The sequence below is a fragment of the Phalacrocorax aristotelis genome, chromosome 6 (genome assembly GCF_949628215.1).
Source record: "Phalacrocorax aristotelis chromosome 6, bGulAri2.1, whole genome shotgun sequence".
In the NCBI taxonomy this organism is placed as follows: Eukaryota; Metazoa; Chordata; class Aves; order Suliformes; family Phalacrocoracidae; genus Phalacrocorax; species Phalacrocorax aristotelis.
Window position 1 is genome coordinate 31965467 of NC_134281.1, and position 23006 is coordinate 31988472.

Consider the following 23006-nt stretch of genomic DNA (forward strand, 5'->3'; position numbering starts at 1 on the left):
GCCTCACTGCTACTGTCCCAGTGCCCATACCTGGTGCTGAGCTGGAAGCTGAGTGCTCTGCAGCATCTTGTGTTCCTTCAATGTTCTCCTTGTTCTCTGCCTGTTTCTTCAGTGTTCTAGTCTTGGAGGGAAGCATGGGTAACCGGGGCAAGTAAGGAACTATAGATGAGGAGGAGGCTGTTCTTCCAAGCTCCTCTGCTACCTCTGTAGGGGGGGGGGGGGGGAATGGGGGGAACCAAACCCAAAAAGAGAAAAGTTGGAACAGAGACCAACAGAGGAAGAAGAAAAGAAAATCTGGGTCTTTACTGCAAACTCTGACAAGAAGAGATACTTAACTGAGAAATACACAGTTTATGGATTTAGTTTTTGCTCAAGTCTAGATGTATTCAGGGTAAGATGTTTTTCAAAATGCTTTCAAACTTATTTACATCTTTATAAATTGAGCAAAAAAACCCAGTGGTAGGATCTGTACAAGAGGTCTAGTATGAATCTAGCGCTCTGCTGGGTTAAGGGTTGCTGAAGGTCTAAAGCCAGCACTGAATGCATTTGCCTCTGTTTTTAATTAAGGTACCTCCACAGTTCATGCTCCTGGCATCCCCCAAAAGTTGTGTCCTCTCTGGATCTGGATCTAAGCTGCCTTACTTGAGGCAAAGCACTGCACCTCCCTATTAGAAATGACGACTGCATGTTTCCTTCCCAACATCAACCCAAGGTATGCAATTGAAACAAACCAACAAAACCAAACAAAAAAAACAGGAAAAAACCCACAACCTCCTGGCCACACCCAGGTTGGCATTTGCACAGGCCACTTGATGTATCTATTACAGATTCTCCCTGGCATTTTTTTCTGCAGTAGGGAAGTGGATGGATCAGCTTTGTATTTAATTAAAAAATTCAGAAGACATTTCTGCTTGTGTGCTGTCTAGTATCACACTTCTCACCAGTATTTATTACCTAGTTGATTATATTTGAAAGTTGCGTTGCACAGATTCATTCCTAGAAGTAGCCGAGTAGAAAATCCAGAGATTTAAGGCACACTTTTTAAAAATGAAGGGTGGTAGAAAAATATTCCATGATCTAATTGCTGCAGTCAGCAAGGGACTGTGATATGCATACATCTTTTTCCCTCTCTCAGTATCACTCTATTCCTTACTCTTCAGTCCAGAAAACAAGAGGCTTCCTCTAATAGAGGAGACAATATTCTTTACATTAGCTCTTTGGCATCTTAGTGCTCAAATAAAATTATGCTGTCCCATCCCCTGCATGGGTATATGTCTAAAGGTTATTAGTATTTCTGCAGGAAGTAAGAGAACATAATTTCTTAACCATAAGTGGGTAAATAAGTAAGGGATGAAGCTTCACCACAGCCTCTACTGGTAGCACATGAGCCTTAAGGGCCCGTCCACAAGACACAGCACTCTGCGGGATAACCTCCAGTGCTGTTTCAGAAATAAAGCAACAGGGGCTCTCACCCTCTGAGATGCTCGAGTCATGGAACATGGTTTCAAAAGCCTGGTGGGTCTCAGCAAAGGAAGGTCGGTCTGGTGGGTTCCACTTCCAGCCTGCAATGTGAGAAAGCAGAGTAAGTCTCAGTGCCTGAAATGGGTAGCAGATAAATTTTTATTCTGTTCAAGTAGACAGAAAATACCTAAGCTTTCTCAACTGTAGTCAGACTCTGGTCCCATACTATCAAACAGGCTTTGGAGTCAGTCACAGATGTTAATTCAGAGCAGCAGTCAGTCACCCTACCGTATCCTAACAAACGGATCTTGAGAGGAAGGAAGCAATTCTAAAAATCAGCTCTCTGCCAACTCCACAGTTTTTTTCTCATCTCCCTAGCCCTCCTTCTGAATTTTTTGGGCAAGGAGAATTCCATGTTTGCTACCCTGGCTGTTTGGACTGAATGCATCTAGCCCAGTCACAGATAACTGTGTAACTTCTGGGCTTCCGTCAGCTTTCTGAAGGCTTTTTGAAGCAATATCATTCATCATTACCCATCATCTTTGTTTTATAACTGAAGTTCACCCTGACTTTCTTTGACATGATGGGGATCAGGCATCGCTGGAGATAGGCTGTAGAATGGCCTCTTAAGCCCTGGTTTGTCTGTCTTGTACAGTGAAGACCACACAGATTGCCTGAGTTAGCACCAAGGAGTCTCCTCCCACCCTGGTCACACTGACAGGGTCTCTCTGCTCAGAGCTGCTTACCTGGTGCAACAGCACAACCTGCTTTGCTCCCTAGGATCTTCAGACTTTTGCCCAATATATTCTCTGCTCTTGCAGTACTGAAAGAGATTGGCAACGCTCTTGAACTCTGTTGTTTTCTTCCTGTAGCACACTGTATCTTTTGGCCTTTTATTAGTAGATTTTCAATTTGTAATGGAGCATTAGGGAGCTTTTCGTGGTGTGCTTGGAGGATGCATTTTGTGCAACCTTGTCAACTATGCGTCTCCTGCACAGGTGCTGCATTTGCAGAGAACTAAATTTCTTTCTAATCTGGTGATTCCACAGTAAGAGTCCTACTGACAAAACACCAGTAAAATTTGCCAAAGTGCTTTCTAGCTGTACTAAGAGATGACAGTTTTAGAAAGTGAATTCTTGTTCCCTAGACACCAGCCTCATTTTGCATCAGTAACCAGGTAGATCTCAGGTGACGGGGCCTTTTCCACATTAGCTAACAAAATAGCGCATAAGAAGCAAGGACTTCAGAGTTACTACAGATTTCTCCCTCCCCTCCCAGTCTTTGTCCCCCAAACTGGAAGAAGATACTCACATGCCCTCATCAGTTCATAAACCTTTGGAGGGCACCCCTCGGGCTGTTCCATCCGATAGCCCTTTTCCAGCAGATCATACACCTGAGAAAGGTCAATGCCTGGGTATGGTGACATCCCATAGGTAGCAATTTCCCATAACAGCACCCCAAAGGCTGAAAAAGGAGAAAAACAAAATTCCTGGTCATAAGTCTGCCCTCTTCTTGTGTTGCTCTTTAACTATGACCTGTACTGCAGCTTGAGGCAACATCTCTTTCTTGCAGATATTTTAGGCCAGTCTAGGTGAAGACATGACATGCTAAAAATGCCATTGATGCATGATGCTGTGGCCTGGCATGTGGCTGTCTCCTCCCCAGGTGTTTCTGCCCAAACTAGAAAGCAAGTTACTGTCTAAGCTGGCAAAGAAAACCAAAATGAAACAGAACAGACCACTGAAGTGGGTTTTCTTACCCCACACGTCTGATTTGATTGAAAAGGTGTTATAGGCCAGGCTCTCAGGAGCAGTCCATTTGATTGGGAACTTGGCTCCAGCATGAGCTGTGTAAGTATCTCCAGTCATAAGTCGACTTAAGCCAAAGTCAGCCACCTTCACTACGTGATTTTCTCCAACTAAGCAGTTCCGTGCTGCCAGGTCCCTGTAAAAAGGAAAAAAGCATATTCCTTTACTGGAGCAAGAGCAGGGCTTCCGAATATAGTCTTCTGGTTGCACTCTCTTTACACAGCAGATAAAGGTCATATGAGCTTTGCTCTGAACAGTGTCAGACACTAACTGGATTTTCTCTTAGGAGGAATACGGCAAGTCAGGATGAGCGTTCATTCTTCAAATTTTATTAAATTTCCAGTAATGATACCAGGTTTTATGAGATGTTTACATTTCCTAACAATAGGATGAGATCAGCAGCTCATCACACAGCGGTAACAGCTTTATGGCACGGCTTTATCTGACTGGATTAAAATATAGGACATTGTGGTTGACAATGACTTGCACAAAGGGCGTACATCGGAACAGGACAACACCAATTTTCATAGCTGTCAGGCAGTCAGACACACAATTTTAAGTCTGGTATGAAAGTTATGGGGAGAAGGAATTGCAAGAAAGTATTGAAACCCAGATAGCCAATGGATAACCCCGCGTGAAACCTAAATCTGGAAGAAACATCCCCAAAAGGAAGAACTCCTGGGCCACCATGCTGGTGACCATTCATCATTGCAACCTGAGATTGTACTAGCTCAATGGGATTCTACCCACCTGTGAATGAAGTTCTTCTTCTCCAGGTACTCCATAGCAGAGGAGATCTGTGTGGCCATGTAGAGTAACACAACTGCACTTACTTCTTCCCGGTTGCATTCCCGTAAATAGTCTAGCAGGTTCCCATACGGCATGTATTCTGTCACAATGTAAAAGGGTGGCTCCAGGGTACAAACACCTAATGTGAGGAGGAGGGAGCATGTGAATAAAGCTTCCCTTTCTTCCCTAGCTTACCACTATTCCTGATTTAATATCCATTTGTCGTGTTTTGTACCGATGAGTGTTTCTCTGGAAAGTGAAGACTTCCATCTACAAGACCCAGACCAACGCAGCCCAACTTAAAATTCAGTGCTTCTGTCTATTTATCTGTCTAACCACTTCACGGACAGAGAGGAACGTGTCTATCACCGCTATTCCTATGTAATATACATAAAGGAGTAGTTCTGTTCTTCGGAGAGTTATAGAATGTAATAGGAGTTATTTTGAACAAATATGATTTGCTTTTCTTCCCCTCTCCTCCTTTGTAAAGCTAAAGAGTGGCCAACTGGAAGTGGGTACCTGTCAACTGGCAAGATTTTCAGACTGAAATGTCACTACAGAGTAATGTGAAGCACTCCCATGTGTGCTAGCTGGGTAAGTGATCAGCACGGTGGGACCTGCTCCTAAAGCAGCATTCTCACACATTGCTCAGATGACTACTTGCTACAGTCATTGCAATTATGTACAGAGTATGTATTAGCGGAGGAGGAAGGCAACAGGATAGTCATGTCAAATCTCTGCAACTCCCACTGCAGCACTGCTGAATGCCTGTTTATACCGTTACACATATACAGGAATGAAACACAATTACACTGCACATCAGAAAGAGCGAAAATGCATCTCTGATGAGAAATCTTTTAGACTCTACTCCTGGAACCAGACAGGGCTGGACAGACATTTAATCTGTGCCCGTTGTTTAAATGGGTACAGAATAGTTGCCATTATTAAAAGCCTTCACATTCTTCACATTTCTCCTTTCATCCTAGGCTTGGCTTGACAGCTTTGCTCCTGAAAGCAGCAAAAGTCCAAAGACAATTAAACACCAGTGAAGGTTTGGAGTGTTTCCTTAAGAATCTTTGTAGATGTAGAATTAACAGCTATGCAGACTATTTAATAGTGATCATCATATCATGCATTTGCCAGTAAGACAAACAGAGCGCAGCCAGTCTGTAAAGCCTGTGATTTCTTCCATCCATGTGCTGTTTGATCTGACTTGCATCTCCACTGCCTTGATCTCATGTACTTATTTGGTGATAATCAGGGTCCTTTACAACAGCAGTGATCTGATCGTCTTCTGCTTAATTATGGACTGATTTTTCTACAAATGTCTCTGATTTGAGAAGAATGAAGAACGGAATTTGTTGTGCTTCCAATACATTTTTTTTTCTTTTACTTTAAATTCTCTTACATTTTTGCTCTGTTCTATCAGAAAAATAAGTCATGGAAAATAATTTTGTAAATCTGATTTAACACAGCAGAAAATGAATTTGACCCTGATAACTGAACCTTGGAGCATGTTTAAGGCCAAGGGTACAACCTAACAGGAGGCTGATATTGCAAACTTTTATATAATGCATAGTTGTGCCTCAATGGCAAAGTTATCTACAAATGTAAATGACTATATTCGATGTTTTATTTAAAATTAGTGTCTCTTAGTTCCAATACTACATAAAGGAGTAAGCTGTCAAAAATACTGCCCCAGAACCTGACCTGATTCAAAAAGTTATATAAATGCAGAAAATCTGCTACTGCTTTTAAACAAGACTTATTTCACTTTGGCGGAAACTCAAGTAAGAACAGAAATAGCAAGGCATTTCACTAACCTAACAACTGCACTAGATTTGGGTGCTTGATCTCCTTCATCACAGCAGCTTCTTTCAAGAACTCTTCCACCTCCATGGTATCTTCCTAGATAAACAGAGGGGCAAAAGAAGAGCAAATTTATCTTCACGACCAAGGTCTGCTGAACACCACATATCCAAGCTGAATATAAATGATGGCATTCTTAGCTCTATTCTGCTGTTTTGGCTTTTACCAAAGCAAAAAAGCATAAAAAACCAAAACACCCCGGAAAAGCTGCCTGGCTGGCCTGCAGCGTGGCCAGGTGACAGGTCTACAGTACCCAGAAAGCGCTAGGCTTTCTTGTTTGGTACCTATTGTGGCTACCAAAGCAGTTGTGGCTGGTGAGAGGAAGACTCCCAGGGTCACTGACTTAGTCCCCCTGCCTAGCTATAAAAATTAAGATTGAAAGCTCCTGTACGTAGGGGGTACATAGAATTGTAGTTGCTAATGTTGAAAACAAGATGGCTTTGAAAAGAAGGATAAACAGAGAAGCTGAAATTTTTTCAGGAGTTGTAGAGGATATTTCCAACACCTTTAATTTCTTAATGCTTGCACAGCTTTCTAAGGGAAGGGAAGTGGACTTGGTAACCACTTCTACAGATCTGACTTGGACACACAGTTCCTGGAGGAGCTTGCTAAGCCATATGCACTGGTACAAGTCTGATAAGCTGACTTTGTTCTGCAAAACTACTCTCAAGCATAGATCTTATGCAGATCTGCACACTCCATTTTCTGATATTCATACCATTAGGTGGTATAACTAAGAACCTTACAATTTCCTTACCCTTATCATAAATGGTGACCAAATGAACAGCACGCAACAATCTGAAAACTCACCTTTAATGTTTTCACAGCAACCGTGAGATTGTATTTCTTCCAGACACCAACATACACCTCGCCATACTGCCCTCCCCCAAGTTTGTGCTTCATGGTGATATCAGTCCGCTCCATCTCCCACTTGTCGTGGATGGGGGACACTCCATAGACAGTGGGCTTATTGCACTTGGGTGCTGGGTAATGCAAAGTTGTCACCAGTCCGTCTGCTACTGTTGAGTGATGGTGTACTAGCTCTGCTAGTGTGCTGAAACGGCTTTCTGCTGTCACATACACCTGTCAAGAATGAACCCAGAATCTGCTTAAATGAAGGCAGCTAGAAGCTTCGAATAACACTAGAAAACAGACACAGTAAGAACATTCTAGGTTCAAAAAAAAAAAAAACCCACAAAAAAAGAAGTAGTAAGGTAAGGGAACCAGGCTTCAGAGTATTTGTTCTCATATTGTTGGGTGAACAAACATTAATCTGTGGGAGTTTTACCTGCAGAAGGCAGCTAGATATAAGCTAGCACTTGAAAGCAGTGCTGTCTCCTGCCTCCTGTTTTACAGGACTAGAAACTGGAATTCCTGTAGCCAAGCACAAGGCGAGTTTCTGCATCACTCAACACACTGTACTGCTATTTGATCAAGGTTCCTAAATGCTGATCAAAACTACCGACTTGCTAAAGCTCTGCTTGTTCTAAGCAGACCAATGGAAAGATATCACCACATCAAACCACAACTGCTTTGCTCTTTCTTTTCAGCTGTTTTCAGGCAGGATACGTACCATCTGCACTTCTTCCAAAGTGGTGTTTGGTGAGTTACCACCTAGCTCTTGGCATACATCTTTTTTATATTAATCAACCAGTGGACCTGTTTTCTCTGAGAGAAACACCCCTCTCTTAACAGTGTGCAACTTGAGATTCTGTACCACCTCTTAATTAACACTCTATTTCCTTTCCCCACAGCATTATCCAGAGATCCTTACCTTTCCATCTGAGGTGGTATTGATCCTGTAGTGGTAAACACGTCCTTCGTACCTGAGCGAGATGGACAGCTGCCCTGGGCTGCTCTCACTTTCACGAACCAGGAAGCTGCCATTGATGAGACTGCTCAACAGATACTCTGCTGCACTGCGTGACACCGGCCCATGGTACCACGAATGCTTTTCCAGGCTGTTCACTGGTGTGATGTAGTTGCTTGGTACCCAGCCCTGCCCATTCTTCGAACGTACCTCACTCCATTCACCATTCTGGTTGTAACCCAGGACTCGCAACTTCTCACCTGTGACCAGAAAGAAGAAAGCAAAATAAGCACAGTGTAATCTGTTGGGTCTCATTAAGGGAGACACTCACCATCAGCTGACTAAGCCTGAGTTTGTAGCTTAACAATAAAAATCTGCAGCAGTAATCTTGTAACTAAACTGCTATATATAAAATATTTATGAAGTAAAGCTTCAGACAGAATACCTAGGATACTGTTCCCTAATTTACTGCAGTGTGGTTGATGAACTCAAAAGGCTTCCTGTAGTCCAGCTTTTTAGATGAGGAAGGCTTTTTTTTTCTTGGAGGGATGAGGTTTGTCTCCTTCTTGAAGCCTTAAATGGCACGTGATTTAAAAGAGGTCTGCAGCAGGTCATATTCTGATATATGTACTGAACAGAAATAGAAAAATCTCTGTGAAATTATTGATTTTGCCCCAGTTGAAAGTGCTGAATTATGTTGTCAGCAATAATGTAAAGGTTTTCCTCTACCCATCCCTAAAATAGGTGTCTCAATGAGCCGGTGATCCCCAGATCACCGAACACGTGTTCGAATCGGCCTCGAACACGAACAACTCTAGCTGGGCTAGACTGCTCGGCAGTGTTATGCAAAGCTGTGTCTGTACTAGGAGAACTGTCCAGCAGGTGTCTCTCCAACACAAGTGAGAGAGAGAGCGTCTGCTTGTAATCACCAATTTACAGAATAATCTTCTCTAACTGCACTCATTCTTATTCCTATCCAGAGAAAGATCCTGCTTCCTATTTCTGGTTACTAAGTTTTCAGCCTAGTAGCTGGTCTGCGATTCTGAGCCTTACCTTTGGTGATGCTGAGCGTGTTGTCACCACTTGCTACAAAATCGTAAAGTGCAACAAAGAGATTGGGATCGCTCTCAGTGGCTCCAAGCAGGTTCTCCTTGGAGCTCCATCTGATGGCTTCATTCAGTGCCTGGGGTTCAACATCACAACCATAGGGGCGGTGAAGGGCCTCTGAAGAAAGAGCAGAAGAGGAAATTACTTTGTGTACAATTGTAAAGAGATCAAAACCTGACACACAGCAGAGTGAAGCTCCTGCTGCACAACATGCTCTTTACAGAAAGGGAACACCACACCTGCACATCTTAGATCGATGGTTTTCAATACACACTTTGCTGATTCTTGATTCTATAGTTTACTTCTAAAGGGGGCTGGAGAAGGACATTAGCTTCCTATATACCAAGTAGCAAGCTGTGTATATAAAAAGTCTATTTAGATATTTCTATTTATATACACCTCTATTTTGAAGTATTTAGGCATTCACAGATAGAAAAATAGGGGAGAAATTAAAAGCACTTTTTAAAAAAATATGAAGTAGTGAAGGAAACATTGAAATGCTGAAATGTTATGTTTTATGTCTTTACTCTTTCTGTGGCTGAAGATCAGCCTGGACCTGAAACCAACATTACAAATACAGGTAAGACAGACTGAATTATGACACGAGATTTATTGGTTGGGACAGAAACCAAGTAGGAATTAGCTGGAATGATGATGGTTTGTGATATGTTTCAAGTCTGCGTAAAGAAAAGGTGGAAAACTGACAGGGGCAGAAAGTAGTAAGGGTGATGCTAGGTATTTAGCAGCAGTATTTCTGAATAACCAGGCAGTTCTGTTCTGCTATTTCAAAGGACAACTGATGCAAACTTAATAGTACAAGGGAGTGGGGGGGAAGAATCAGATTTGTTTTACAGACAACAACAACAAAAAAAAAAAGCAATAAAAGCAATCCAAATAATCAGGGTTTTGGAAAGAACTGTAGCAAAAGGCAAACTGTCTGAACACTTCATGGTAGTGCTATGCCAAGACCATCATTGGCTTTCTAATCCATAGCGAGGTTTTCCAGGAATATGTAGCAGAATAAATTCTAATATTACGACAAGAAAAAGAGCAATGATGTAGTTTCATACACGTGGGCTGCTCAAGGGGGCAAAAAAATTGAAGATGTAAAGATACAAATATTTTCTCTGGTGGCACAACTGATGTAAGTTCCTGTCCCAAAATGTATTTCCAACTTCTCTTGTGGAACTTGCGTATGGAAATTCACTGTAAAAAGATTTAATTAAATGCCCCAAACATAAAAAACCCTCATTAAGAAGTTTGATGCTTTCTTCACTTGACAGTCTTGCTTTGGCCCATTTCTGAGACGCTGAGAAGCCAGGCTCAGGACGTTTTCAAGCAGACCACTGCCACAGAACGTGTGTATATAATAACCCTCTCCCCACACTCCCAAGAGATTTACATTTGTGAGCAAGAGCTAGCTCTATAAGGCACTTTAAAAGAGAACAAAGAGCTCAGATGCAATACAGGACAGGAAAACTGGGAAGTCAGTGAGACACAGAACAGGAAGAGGCCTGTGCCAAGTAATAGGCAAACATATCCCATATCTGTGTCACAGGACAGAGCTCAAGCCTGGACAGTTAGGACATAGGGGGGTTCCCAGCACCTACCTGCAATTTTTTTACTTTATTGTAGGTACATGAGAAAGTAAACGGTTGAGGTTTGTTCTGTTTTGTTTTTAAACGTGTAGCTAAGTGGGTTTTGACTGCATTTCTGGTAATCATTCTGAGTTATACTGCTTGCATAAGCTGCTCATCTTGCAGTTACTTACCCAAGCAGATCACCTCCCAAGCCTTGCCAAAGAGGCACCCTATCAAGGTTCTCCTAGCAAGAACAGAAGTGACTAGAGATTAAGCTACCAAAACGTCACGTCTTTGATTTCATTATCTGCACATACAATATTTACATACACTTCTTATTCCTAACTATCAACTGCAATTAGCTTTCCAATATACTAACCCATCAGACTGGGTGCTATCATGGAAAAGAGAGGAAATCCCAATGTCTGCTCAGCTGCCCACATGACAGCATGGCTGCCAACATCCCACTGTAATTTTTTTAGGACTGGGTGTGTGCATATGCATGTCCAGTTGCTAAGCACCAGGAAAGAAAACCAATTCCTAAATCCATCTCTCTTTATGGAGTAAAAATAGATATTTAATGAAATAATACACTCTTTACACTCATACAGTGACTTGTGTTAGACTGTTTTGGTGCCTTAAGCAAAGTCACTCAGCAGATGTGCTATACAAGAAATCCGACTTACGCATCTCTGCTAAGGAGCAAACACAAAAGTAGGCAGTTTCAAAAAAATATCAGAACTTTCGGCTCCAAAATATCGTAACGGTGTTTAAATAACTTCTTACTTTCAACTAGGTATCTACCAACATGTGAAAGGCTTTAAACAAAAATAAAAGCATTTGTTCTAAATCAAAGCATACTTTAAGTTTCTTTCTCAAGCCAGAAAAGCTCATGAACTGGGCATCCAACCCCTACTTAATAGACAGCACAGAGTTAAGCACTTAACCATGCACTTGATGGGTAAGCCTACAGCAGCCTAGTATCAGCTCAGCTTCAGAGCTGCTGCAGCAGATCCTATGACCTGCTAAGCCTGCCCACACTGAACGCAGCAGCAGGCACTTTAGCCAAGACAAAACCAGCAGAAATGCCACCTGCTGCTTAGTGCTGAGCAGCTCTGCCCACATGAAACCATTTGTAGTGCTGTGCTGGATTGCCAGCAAGGACTCAAAAGATGTGGGACTACTACCACTTCCTTGGGAATGCCTGGGAGGCTGGCACATGTTCTTAACACCCACTTCATGTACAAACGAAGCCAACAGAAGTTAATGTTTGATGAGGAGCTTCAATAACTTAGCTACAGTGCTTACCGAAAAATCACATTACCTAACAATCAAATGCTTTTAGGAGTTCATGTCTCACTAACTTCATTCACTTTCCTTTTTAGAGTGATTTTGATGCTTAAGTAACTGTAAAGGTTACCCAATATCTACTAAACGGGAATTTACCAGGGTATAAAAGTACCTACTGCAGGTTATTATTACATAATAACCTATGCTGCTCAATACGGCGTGGGATCTATACCATCCAGTGTATAAGGATATGGAAGGTCTGTGAAACATGATGATCGCCTAGACCTCATTAAGGAAACTAGGGTAACCAAAGCATATCACAAATGATACCCCTCCAACTGAAGAGGCTGAAAACTCTATTCACACCATAAGTAAGGAAATGAGCTGGGAAGCTCTGTTTTATATCAGCTCCTTTAAAAAGCCAACCATAAATCATATATTACCACTTTCATTTCCTATACAATGGAAAACTTACATCATCATTGTGTACAAGTAATACACGGTCATGCAAGGAGATTATGCTTCATCCATCTCCTTCCTTTTCTTTATTCCCACAATACAATTTGCTTCTCTCCGGATATGAATGCTTTTCCTATTCCGCCAACATGTAAGGGGTGTTTTGTCCCCCACTCTGTGCTGCCAACACTGCAATTACCAATCTCTTCGGTCCAGGAGCAGGAGGTAGTATACGCTAAATCTTAAATTTTAGAGTCACATCAAGTGCTGAAGTGATCTCTATTTCTGAAATACTACCTGTGTAACTGCTCGTAACAATAAAGCATTTCAATAATCCTAAAACCCAGATAAAATAATGGAATTACAGAATCATTAAGGTTGGAAAAGACCTCTAGGATCATCAAATCCAACCATCAACCCAACACCCCCAGGCCTCCTAAAACATGCCCTCAAGTGCTTCGTCTACTCGATTTTTGAACGCCTCCAGGGATGGTGACTCCACCACCTCTCTGGGCAGCCTGTTCCAATGCCTGAGAGCTCTTTCAGAAAAGAAGTTTTTCCTAATACCCAATCTAAACCTCCCCTGGTACAGCTTGAGGCCATTTCCTCTCATCCTATCACTTGTTACTTGGGAGAAGAGACTGACCCCCACCTTTCTACAGCCTTCCAGGTAGTTGTAGAGAGCAATAAGGTCTCCCCTCAGCCTCCTCTTCTCCAGACTAAACAACCCCACCTCCCATAGCCACACCTCAAAAGTGGGCAACCTCAGTCCTGTCCGTGGCTGGTCTCGTACTACAAGACAAAGAGTTAAAAGGACCCAACATCCTCCTTGAAGCACCTGGAGAAATACAGGAAAGGGATAGCACAGCATTACATGCCTGAGCATCATACCTGTGAAACTCACGCCAGGCTCAGAGGCTTCCTCACCAAGGCAACAGAACAGCTTGCTCTCTTTGCCATAGCTGCTAGACTGGAAAAGGACTGTCCCCACAATCATGCTGTGCTTCCCAGCAAGCAGAAAAGGCTGCTTGACACAAGAAGTCCTGGGCTGCCACTGCCAGCACAAACTCCACCACGTGCAGGTGATCACTGCTTGTAAGGCTGCTGGCCAATGAAAAAGCAAGTGCTGCCGAGCGGGCGATGGAGAAACTGGGAAAATCAAGCTGCAGCTTAACGTGGTTATTAGCTGGAAGTGAGGGTGGAGCTTCCCAGGGAACGCTGAACAAACAGAGGATGTGGGGACTGGACTGCAAGTTGAAACAATTTTGAGATGAGCTATAAAGACAGTTTTGTTCCCCTAAGAGTTGGGCAACAAAGTGTTTGGGAAGAAAGCAAACAGTTTCCTTGGAGAAATTCCTTTGTACAAATTATGAAACAGATCACCCATTAAGGGGACTGCCCAGATTGATTCATTTTTCCACTCCACATACCATTACTGGAGCATTATTTACATGAATCACAGGAAACTATGTTAGTGAAAATACACATCTAAGAGATGTACAAGCACTGAGCAAGTAAACACTCTTGAACATTTCAAGATTTCAGAAAGAGAAAGCAAGGGCAGTGCAGTACACCCAGTCTGAGCTGCATATTTGCTAATTTAGTAGGACTCAGGACAGCTCTCTGAAAGGGCACCATCAAATTACCTCTCAAAAGAACATAAGGTATGTTGGATGAATTCTTTAAAAGCCCTAATTTTCTAGCAAAAGCTGTAGCAGGACAGGCTCCTCCTAACATGTGGACAAGGAAGGGTTAAAGAACAACCCATCACCATGGCAATCTCACACCTGGGAGGGTGGTGGGCCTGCAGAGGGGTATAAAAGGGAGCAGGGAAGGCGAAGTAAGTGGTTTGGCCATTTGTAGGGGGAGAAGAGCTGTTGCAGCCCACCAAGGGGAAAAAAAGCAGCATTTCTATAATCCATGAACTCCACCTTTCTGTGAGAAAGGCAGCTGCCCCTCATGATGAGGACTCAGATCAGGCTAAAGGTAAGAAATGAGCAACCTGGCTTATTCCAAATGTTTGTGTTCTGTAAAGCTGTGCATGTGGAAAAACACTACATAAAACTGTGGATATGCTGTGGTGATGAGGAGTTGCTTTTCTGCATATGGCCTGTGACATGACTTATTTCTGCCACCATCACCACCTAACATATGTGGAAAAAATAACCAAAGAAAATACCTTAGAATACCTGCATACTGTTGCCTTCCTAAATTTCTGACAAGTGGGTGACCTCCTTACTTCCTCCTACAATAATAAGCTTGGTGAATCTGCAGCATGCCGCTTAGTAGTTACAGGTTTAGATACCTTTACATACAAGCTCCTAGGCTTTCTCTCTTTCCCCGCCTTTTTTCTTTTCCTTCTTGCAGTTTATTGTTTTCTCCCCTCTCTTATGTGCTCTGAGTACTCTTCATTACACTGGTATTTGTACTAACCTTTGTGTATCTATTGATAGCCAAAAAATAAGCAGACTTTGTAGGCAAAGAGAGCACAGCCTCAGAAACATGTGCATGAGCATTGTGACAAACCTTTTGAGGTTGGTCTGAAATAGCAGCAGGAAATGGCACGCTATATATGGATTTGTGATTAAATTAGTTTTAGCTGTAATAGTTAAAGTTAATAACCAATTTACGTGTTAATTAAAATACAACAGATCAGTAATTGGTACCTCTAGCACAAAGGATTAACAGAAAGTTAGGTTGGATTAAAAATGTAACTTATAAATATATCTATTGAACCTCTCAATTTTAGCCTCCGTCAGAAGAGTATCCTTAACCAAAGTCTAAGGGCTGTCTGGTCTGCTATGAGCTCCTGATGTGCATCAAGCCAGCATTGGCATTATGGGCAAGTACCATTTTGGCTGTAAGCTTCCTGTAACAGGGCCACTCTGTCCCTGCACCCTTCAGCCACCCTCCTGTAGGTGTTTCTTGGTGGGAAGGACCCAGGGTGTCCCTGCACAGTGTGTAGCTGTTCATAAGGTCCTGTCAAACACACCCAGGCAGAATAAAAATCAGGCATCTTTCTGTCTTCTGGACAGCATTATTTCTTTTACAACTGATTTTCCTAGATAGTTATTTTACACTATCGGCCATCACCTTGACATCCACATCCACCACATCTGCATCCTGTTCCTATTCCCTTCACAGTAAGTGCACAATATGAAATCTTCATTCTGGTATACACAGCTTCCTCAGTGGAAGAAGCAGCCACCTTTCAGGCAGCGCAGCTCTTCCCAGCTCTTTAGACCTTTCCCTGTAGCGCCCTTCAAAGCTGTTTCCTGAGAGCAGTTACCCTTCCTGTACAACTTAAATTATCCATTTAGAAGTATTTCTCTAGTTCAAGTAGTGGGAAAAAGTTGAATATAAGGAAATCTTGCTGATTATGCTACATTGAAGTGTATAGTACAGGGATCTTCTAAAAAAATCACTGTACTCTGAATTTATGAACCAACTGTCAATGTCTCAAACAAAAGAATATGTAAATAGCAGTACAGCTCTGAAAAGGGTTTGGTGGTGTTGGCAGCAGACCAAGGTTAGTCAATGGAAGGAAGAGAGACAAAGAAAGGGTTATAGGGTAAATACTGGTTACTGCATACAGTCTCAATCTAATATCCTAACATTTTACATCAAAAAACATAGAGCATATATATGCATGGGTATACATGTATATTCACACACAGTGTTGTGTCTTCTGACTTCTCACCTGCCTCTCCTTCACAGAGGGACACTTGAATACAAGGCCACCAAGGACCGTGCACATGCCACATCTTTCACTTTGTTTTCACTTTGTGTTTTCAAACTAAATACCAGTATAAATATCCATGATGCTAGTTTACAGACTCATTTTATATGCTTGCTTTTAAGACTACCAAAGAATAGGCATTGGTCAACTTAGAGCATAGAAAGTAGACCATCAAGTAACTAACAACTGCTAGTATAACTGGTATTTTCCACTGCATCTTCAAAACGTACCATCACTTTACATCACTTGACTTCAGGCTCTTTAACCAGCTTGTTAGTGGGAGGATTTCTGCCTTAATGAATACAAGGAAACAAAATTGATAATGCAGCAGCAAGCGGGTTTCTGAGTTTGCTGACACGATTGGAATAGTATCAAGTTCTACAGTAGCTGTTTCTGAAGCCAAATCTCGGCACTTCCTACTAACCAAAAATACTCTAGGCAAACTACATACTAAAAAGCAAACCAATACAGAGCAGGCCAAGTTCCCGCTGTCTAATAATGTGGTAACACAGAAGCAGACCTATGAACTTTCTTTACCCTAGAACAGACTTCAGCCCTTACCTAAATGGACCACCTAGTCTTTCTGCTGACATACATGTGGCCATGGAAAACACCAGTTTAAAAGGGTTCAGACAGTTCACATATGGCTTTAGTAAAATGCAGGCAACCTAACTAAATGCCATTCCTAGGTGTTCCTCTCCTGCAAGCAACCAGACTCTTAATAACATGGTTTGCTTGAGCTAAGCACAGATCTGTAGTTAGTCTTTGGGCCTCCCACAGAGTGGTGCAAGGTTTAAGTATTGTAAACAACCCACTGAATAAAGCCAAGAAATACAGCTCCAAGCCCAGACCTTGGGATTGGCAAGGAATAGGTTTCTATTTATGGTACCAGGCTGGGAGACACAGAATGGGACGAGACTTCAGAGTCAGTGACATAATTGCATCATGAACAGCTCATATCATACAAAGACAAATGTTTCAAGCTAGGCTAGTAGCACTGTCTTGCCTCAATTATCAAAATATATCTGAAATAGAGAAGGCTAATAAAAGTGATCTTTGGTATCACAGAGAGAAATATATGGAGAAACCTAAAAGTTCTCCATACAGTTCACCTCTTAAATGCAGATTTATTCTTCAACATGACAAAATGCTGCATGAGGTATTCCCCTACACTTATTTCATGGTTAAAGTGGTGGGTCTTCACCTACAAGACATGCTTTTTGGCTAGCTTGATAAAAAATCCACAGAAAGACAAGGCTTGGGTTTTTGGTGTCAATGAATTGTAATTGGCAGAGTCAGATTGATCTTGACTAGTTACACCAGTGTATGAAGAATTCAAGACATTTGTCACGTTCAGGTAGACAGAGGTTATCTATGTCAAGATTAAAACAAACTGATATTCATAGAAGGAACTGCCCATCTCCTTTTTCACTTGTTCCAATTACCCTCTTCCTTTGTTATTAATGCTGTAAACATTCAGAGGTGTCCCTCAGCCCCTTTCCTTGCTCAGATGTCAGCGAGATAGGTATACAATTTCCCCAGTATCAACCTAATGCAGCACTTCCCTGGTTTTTTTCCTCTGGTAAAGAATTATCTTTTTGCTACAGAACCCAGAAGGAAACAAATCAAGCTTAAGGTCCAAAGTATTCCTTTGAAAAATCCCCATTCATTCAGTGCAATATGTATAAATCTCTTCACAGATGAACAGCTCTATAGGCTGTAAGTGACCAAACCTTCTACTGAAGCTTTTGGTAGCACTGCTGCCTTAAGACAAAATTTTGAAGTAGATGAAGTATTGATCACCTTCAGTACAGATGCTGCTAACTTAACAGGCTGGCTCTCATTACCTCTAAGATTTTCTGTCCTCACAGAACTTTGACAGGAAAGTGATCCTGGGATAAATGCAGCTAGCAAAATGATGTGGGTTTTTAGATGCATTTCAAAAACACTTTAGGGTGAGGAACTCTTGAGCACAGGAGAGCTGACTTGACAGTTATTAAAAGGTGCAATGGATGTTTCCTGTTACAGGTACTGGGAATGGTCAGAAACACCACAATCCACGCAAAGTATGAACCTGACTTCTTTAAACGTGCCTCTGGGTGAGGAACCAAAACCCAACAGCACAACAGATAATAAGAAATACACTTTCCTGAAGAGAAAGATTTTAATGCAATTAAAATTACATACAAAAAGGATTTCAGAACAAAAAGCTACAAATGCAACCTCTTCGCAAAATCCTCACTATTGCATTAAAGTGTTTGTTACTTTTACTACTATGGATTTTTTTAGCTCCTTAAAGCTAGTCAGCTTTGCGATTGCTGCTATCTAGAAACAAGCAGAGAGACCACCAACTTCAGATGCTCTGTATTACATACCTCTTTCCATTGAGTACTGAGGTGCTGAAGATCCAATCTTTGTTCCTCTGAATCCTGCCTATAGTGGCCAGTAACTACTCCTGCAATAACAGTTTTAGCACTCCTTTCCCTATGAAGGGACACCCGGATTTCAAAGATAACTGGGAAACTGTATACATATAGATCACAAGTCTACTTGACATGCTTCTCTCATGGTAAGTTCCAGTAAACCTTTCCAGTATGAAGGGCAAGGAGGATTAGGTCACCCAGTCCTTCTCCACGAAAGGTGGGATGGCCAAACATTGACAGCTTACAGCAAGTCATTTAGCTTTTTTTTTTAATCAGTTCTGTGGGAGAGAAGTTGCTTAATGTGGATTACACCTCACTGCAGCAGAATTCCTGAGGAGTCATAATATTATCTACTTCTAAGCAAATCAGACTAATAGCTACTCACACAGTGTTAAGACAAACATTTGCAGCAAGGGCTCTTCTGCAGAAAGAATACTAGAAAACTCATGGCTCAACCGACCCCGAAGCAAGCCAGGAATATCTACACTAACGAAGCCTAGCTGGTGAGAGGTTTATTTTGCAGATACAAAGCACTAACTGATCAGAACTTAGAGTGAACATGACAGAGAAGTCCAAGCTGGTTTTCAAGTGACATAATTACATCTTCTTAGAAGTCCTAGAGTATTAGGTACCCTCCTTAGACTCAGCACGTGGAACAATGACCACATTAAACTCTTTCTCAGCTGGCTTTTTGAAATATATTTTTAGCCTTCCTAGTCAGAGGGAAAACTTGGAAGGAGAGGGTAGAGCCTAACTTGCTGACTTGTAATCTCAGGAGTGAAAGAAAACATCAGTCTAACAGACCAAATTTGAGGTGATGTCACAACTTGAGGCCCAAGTAATTATTTTTACAAGTGCCTTGGACAGGCAGCACCGCTTACCTTTTGGAGGATATTCGGAGGGCAGAGCTCCCCAGGTGAGCTGATACAGCTTCAGTTTCCAGTACATGAGTTTAATTTTTTTAATGCAATCCCAAAACGCTTGTTAGCACAGATGCGCTTCTCAGTTCCATCCACCCACACTGAATATGCAGCAACTGCCAAAGCTGCACAGTACTTCTGTTTTAAAAATTCTCTAGCTAAAAATAAATCACAAAACTGTCAACCTCATTTCTCAGCAACCAATATGCTGTCAAGCCATTGTCCACAGCCATTTTCTTCTCTTGAACAAAGAAAGGTTTTCCTTTTTAAAATATTTATTTCATTTGACTAAAATATTCCTGTGATCTTGCCTCCTTTGAAATATAATTGTCTTAGAAAATAAACCAGCATTTCCTTTCCTCCAAGAAAAGCCAAGCTTTAGCATAAATACTTGCCCAAAAATTGCATGCTGTCTTGTTAACTTCAGAACCAGGGAAAAATCATAATGTGGATGCTTGTCAGGAGATCCCCAGAGTCTGACATGCAGCTGAGCCCTGGCTGAGGGAGTCTTAGTTGCCTTGCTCCTTCTCAGCCCTATGGGCTGATTCACTTTTGTGGGGAGCAGTGCAAACATGCACGTATGAAGTCAGAGAAACACATCCATCGCATTGAACTTAGTTACTGGCTGCTGTGCCACTTCCCGTTGGTGAAACCCAGACACTTCTAATTGGCTCTGCTGACCAAACAAGGGGGTCCATTCACCAGTGCTGCTTTGAACAGCTGCTAAATAACCAGGGTAATACAAACCCCAGCCTCAGCAGAAGGAGAATTCCTAGCCCAGTGCTGACAGCTTTGCAATTTCAGGCTGTGTCACTACATTTGCTTTTTCAAATCTACTAACAGCAGTGTTTAGCCCTCATGTGTTCAAGTCCAGTATTAAGACAAGAATGCACTCACTGAAATAGGATTTTCCAAAAGTGTTTTCTGGGTTATGGAAGAATTAATACAGCTTTGAAGGAAAAGAAACTACAGTAAAGACTGAGCAAGTTCAATACCCCTAGAAGTAATCAAAGCTACAAAAAAGTCAGTGTTTGACTCGCTGGTGTAGTGATAAAATCAGTTTTATTACAAAGAAGGACAGCTGTAAATGAATAGACAAAGATTATTCATAACTGAAGTGGACCTGGATTGAAAATGCTTATATGATTTAGTAGGTTTGTGATGGATACTATTCGGTAGGTCTGATTTTTGGACAGAATAATGAAAGAAAACTTTTAAAAGTAATTAATTGAAGAGAGGTAAGGCTAGCCAATACATTCAACTTGAAGGACTTTTATACAGCTAAAATACAAACATGCATTTTATGTACGTCCGCTACTATAGTGATAGTATCTACTGTAAAGTTAGGGATTGAGATTATTTTTTCTTTTTCAGAAGTAAAAATGCTCCTTGATTGTTAATATCAAAACTGTAGAACATTTAATGGAAGTATGATAGGAAAAAAAAGTCCTGCCTCTCAGATTTAGCAGAACACTTAAGAACGTCAAAAGCAAGTCAGCTAGCTGACAACTGGGATTCTTCAGGCAGGTAACAACCACCATACTGGGTCACTTACAGCCCAGCATCCTGCTGTTACCATTGCCAACAGAAGTTGACTGGGGAAAAGGTAATTATATTATTCCAGAATACTTTCCAAGCTTCCAACACGTTGCAGCCCAAGGTCTTTCTGAGCCAGAGCTGGCGTTGTTGTAGTTAAACCTCCTAACAGGCTTCCGTTATTTTGTCCGGTAGCTCTCTGAAGTAATGCAAACTAAATGCATCACACAATATCCCACTGCAATGTTATCAATAGCTCACCTGCATGTTGTAGAACAAAGAACAGGCTCTTGTTTTGAACACGACATCTGCTGGTTGCATTTGATGATCCTCAGTCTATACAGTGACAAATTCTGATCAATCACTACCCATTGGAGCTTCCCCTGCCACTTGTGACTTTTAATGTCCTTTATCTTACTCTACCTCAGCCACCTCTCTTCCAGGCTGAAGAGTTTGTCTTAGGCAGTCTGATATTGTTGTCTTTGGTCACCTTTAAACAGTCCTCCTCCGAGTTTTTTCTAGCTCTGCCATACACCCCTCCAGATAACCAGATCAGAATTACATGCAGTATTCAAACCATAGCTTTGTACAGTGGCAGAACTACATATTATTCTATTCCTAAGGCTCTGCTTTGTGGACTATAATTCTAAATGTTGCCACAATACTGTCTTATTACAGCTCAAAGATTTATTTCTATTGTTGTAGTAGTCAGCTCAGAGCTAAATACCTCATGTGTGAAGCTAGAAAACATTCCTGTGTACATGTTTACACTGAATCTTGTACCACTTCTTCAGCTAGCAACCTCCTGCAATTTTCCAGTCAGCTTTTGTCTCTACTGACCTGAATAACTTAATATTGCTACCAATCTTGCTATTTGCTTTCTTCCTCCTCACATCATTTGTCATAGTCTGATAGCTTTAATTAAAAACAGGTGAACTGAAGAAAAGTCAGGAAGTTGAGGAAAAGACATTTTCTTTATTACTATTTGATAACTGCTTCATTTCTAGCACCTTTTCAGTAAACAAAAACATTAATGTGTTCCAGCAAGTTATATACTATAATCAGTGCTTAGTACAGTGTATGATCTGGTTAAGTCATCAGATACTTCTATGGTGAGGAGCATTTTAATAAAAAAAAGACAAAAATGACTTTGCAAGGGAAGCTGCTGAACTAGAAGACTGGTTAAAGAAGGTATAATTGGCTCCAGAGAGAAATACTGCAGGAGATGGGAAACTTGAATGTGCCTGGATGCAAACAGAGCAGAAACATCCTGTAGATTATGGGTTTTTTCCTACTACTTTGTTTCCAGAGCAGTAAAGCAAAGCAAAGTACAACAGCATGGAAGTGAGTGACTTAATTCCCCAGAAACATTAGGCCAAATCTTTTAGTGAGGTTAAAGATCACCACTTCAAAAAACAGAAACTGCATGGAAAATGCTTTGATTAACCTTAAATTAGGCCAGCAAGGACAGAATCCGATCTACAGACAAATAAACACCATAATAGAGGCAGCTGCAGTTCCAGATTTATCTAATAATTTGTCAAAAGACAAATCCCCACAAAAGCCAAGATCTGTTGCCAATTTACATCGCTAACCTGAACGCTAACAGTTTGTTTTTCTATAACACTGCAAGCATTCCCTCCTTTTGCTGGGGAAGCATGGAAGAGGAAAGTAGTTGATTAGATTCTTCTAGGATCATAAAGGGTTTTGAGGCAATCCTAACTAAATGAAATCCTATTTTATTGAATTGGTACCACAAAACCTTTGATTCACCTGGAATTAGAAGAGACAGACCATGTAAGCTTGCCTTACTCTTATAATGTAGCTTTTCAAGACTGGATTATGCACAGTAACTTAAAAGCATGTTAAGATTAACAATGAGCAGGGAAGGGGCTAATGCTGCCTTTGCCCCCCTCAAAATGCAGATGCTTTAAAACCAAAATATACACAAGTGTTCTTTTGGACTGCTTCAGTGATGAAGTTCAACTGAGTGCTACTCCCCTGACTTTAACCAAATCTATTCCTCTTTTGTTCTTATTTTCATCTGTTGCTCAGAGGTTTTTGAATAGAAATGCAAAATGACACAGAAAGTACCTGCTGCCTTCTAAAACAGGTCCATCAACTAGAAAAAGCAGAAAAAAAAAATCATTTTGTCATTTACTTGCCACACAATTACTTGACTAATTTCTCCTGTTCAGAGGGTGAAACAACTCAATGT

The 23006-nt window shown here is 41.4% G+C and overlaps 1 protein-coding gene across 4 annotated transcripts in view; it reads right to left on the reverse strand.

Moving 5' to 3' along the window:
• Positions 1–23006, reverse strand: part of ABL2 (ABL proto-oncogene 2, non-receptor tyrosine kinase) — a 51622-nt gene that overhangs the window by 8751 nt on the left and 19865 nt on the right. For 2 of the 4 annotated variants that reach the window (XM_075096878.1, XM_075096880.1), the window contains exons 2-10: positions 8791–8961; positions 7702–7997; positions 6738–7010; positions 5882–5966; positions 4020–4197; positions 3221–3405; positions 2773–2925; positions 1473–1562; positions 31–204 (exon numbers count right to left, since the gene is read on the reverse strand). In XM_075096878.1, coding sequence (XP_074952979.1) covers positions 31–204; positions 1473–1562; positions 2773–2925; positions 3221–3405; positions 4020–4197; positions 5882–5966; positions 6738–7010; positions 7702–7997; positions 8791–8961 — 1605 coding nt within the window. Of the gene's footprint in view, positions 1–30; positions 205–1472; positions 1563–2772; positions 2926–3220; positions 3406–4019; positions 4198–5881; positions 5967–6737; positions 7011–7701; positions 7998–8790; positions 8962–13061; positions 13321–23006 lie in introns of those variants that run through there. The other 2 variants (XM_075096879.1, XM_075096881.1) reach the window with 2 other exon arrangements.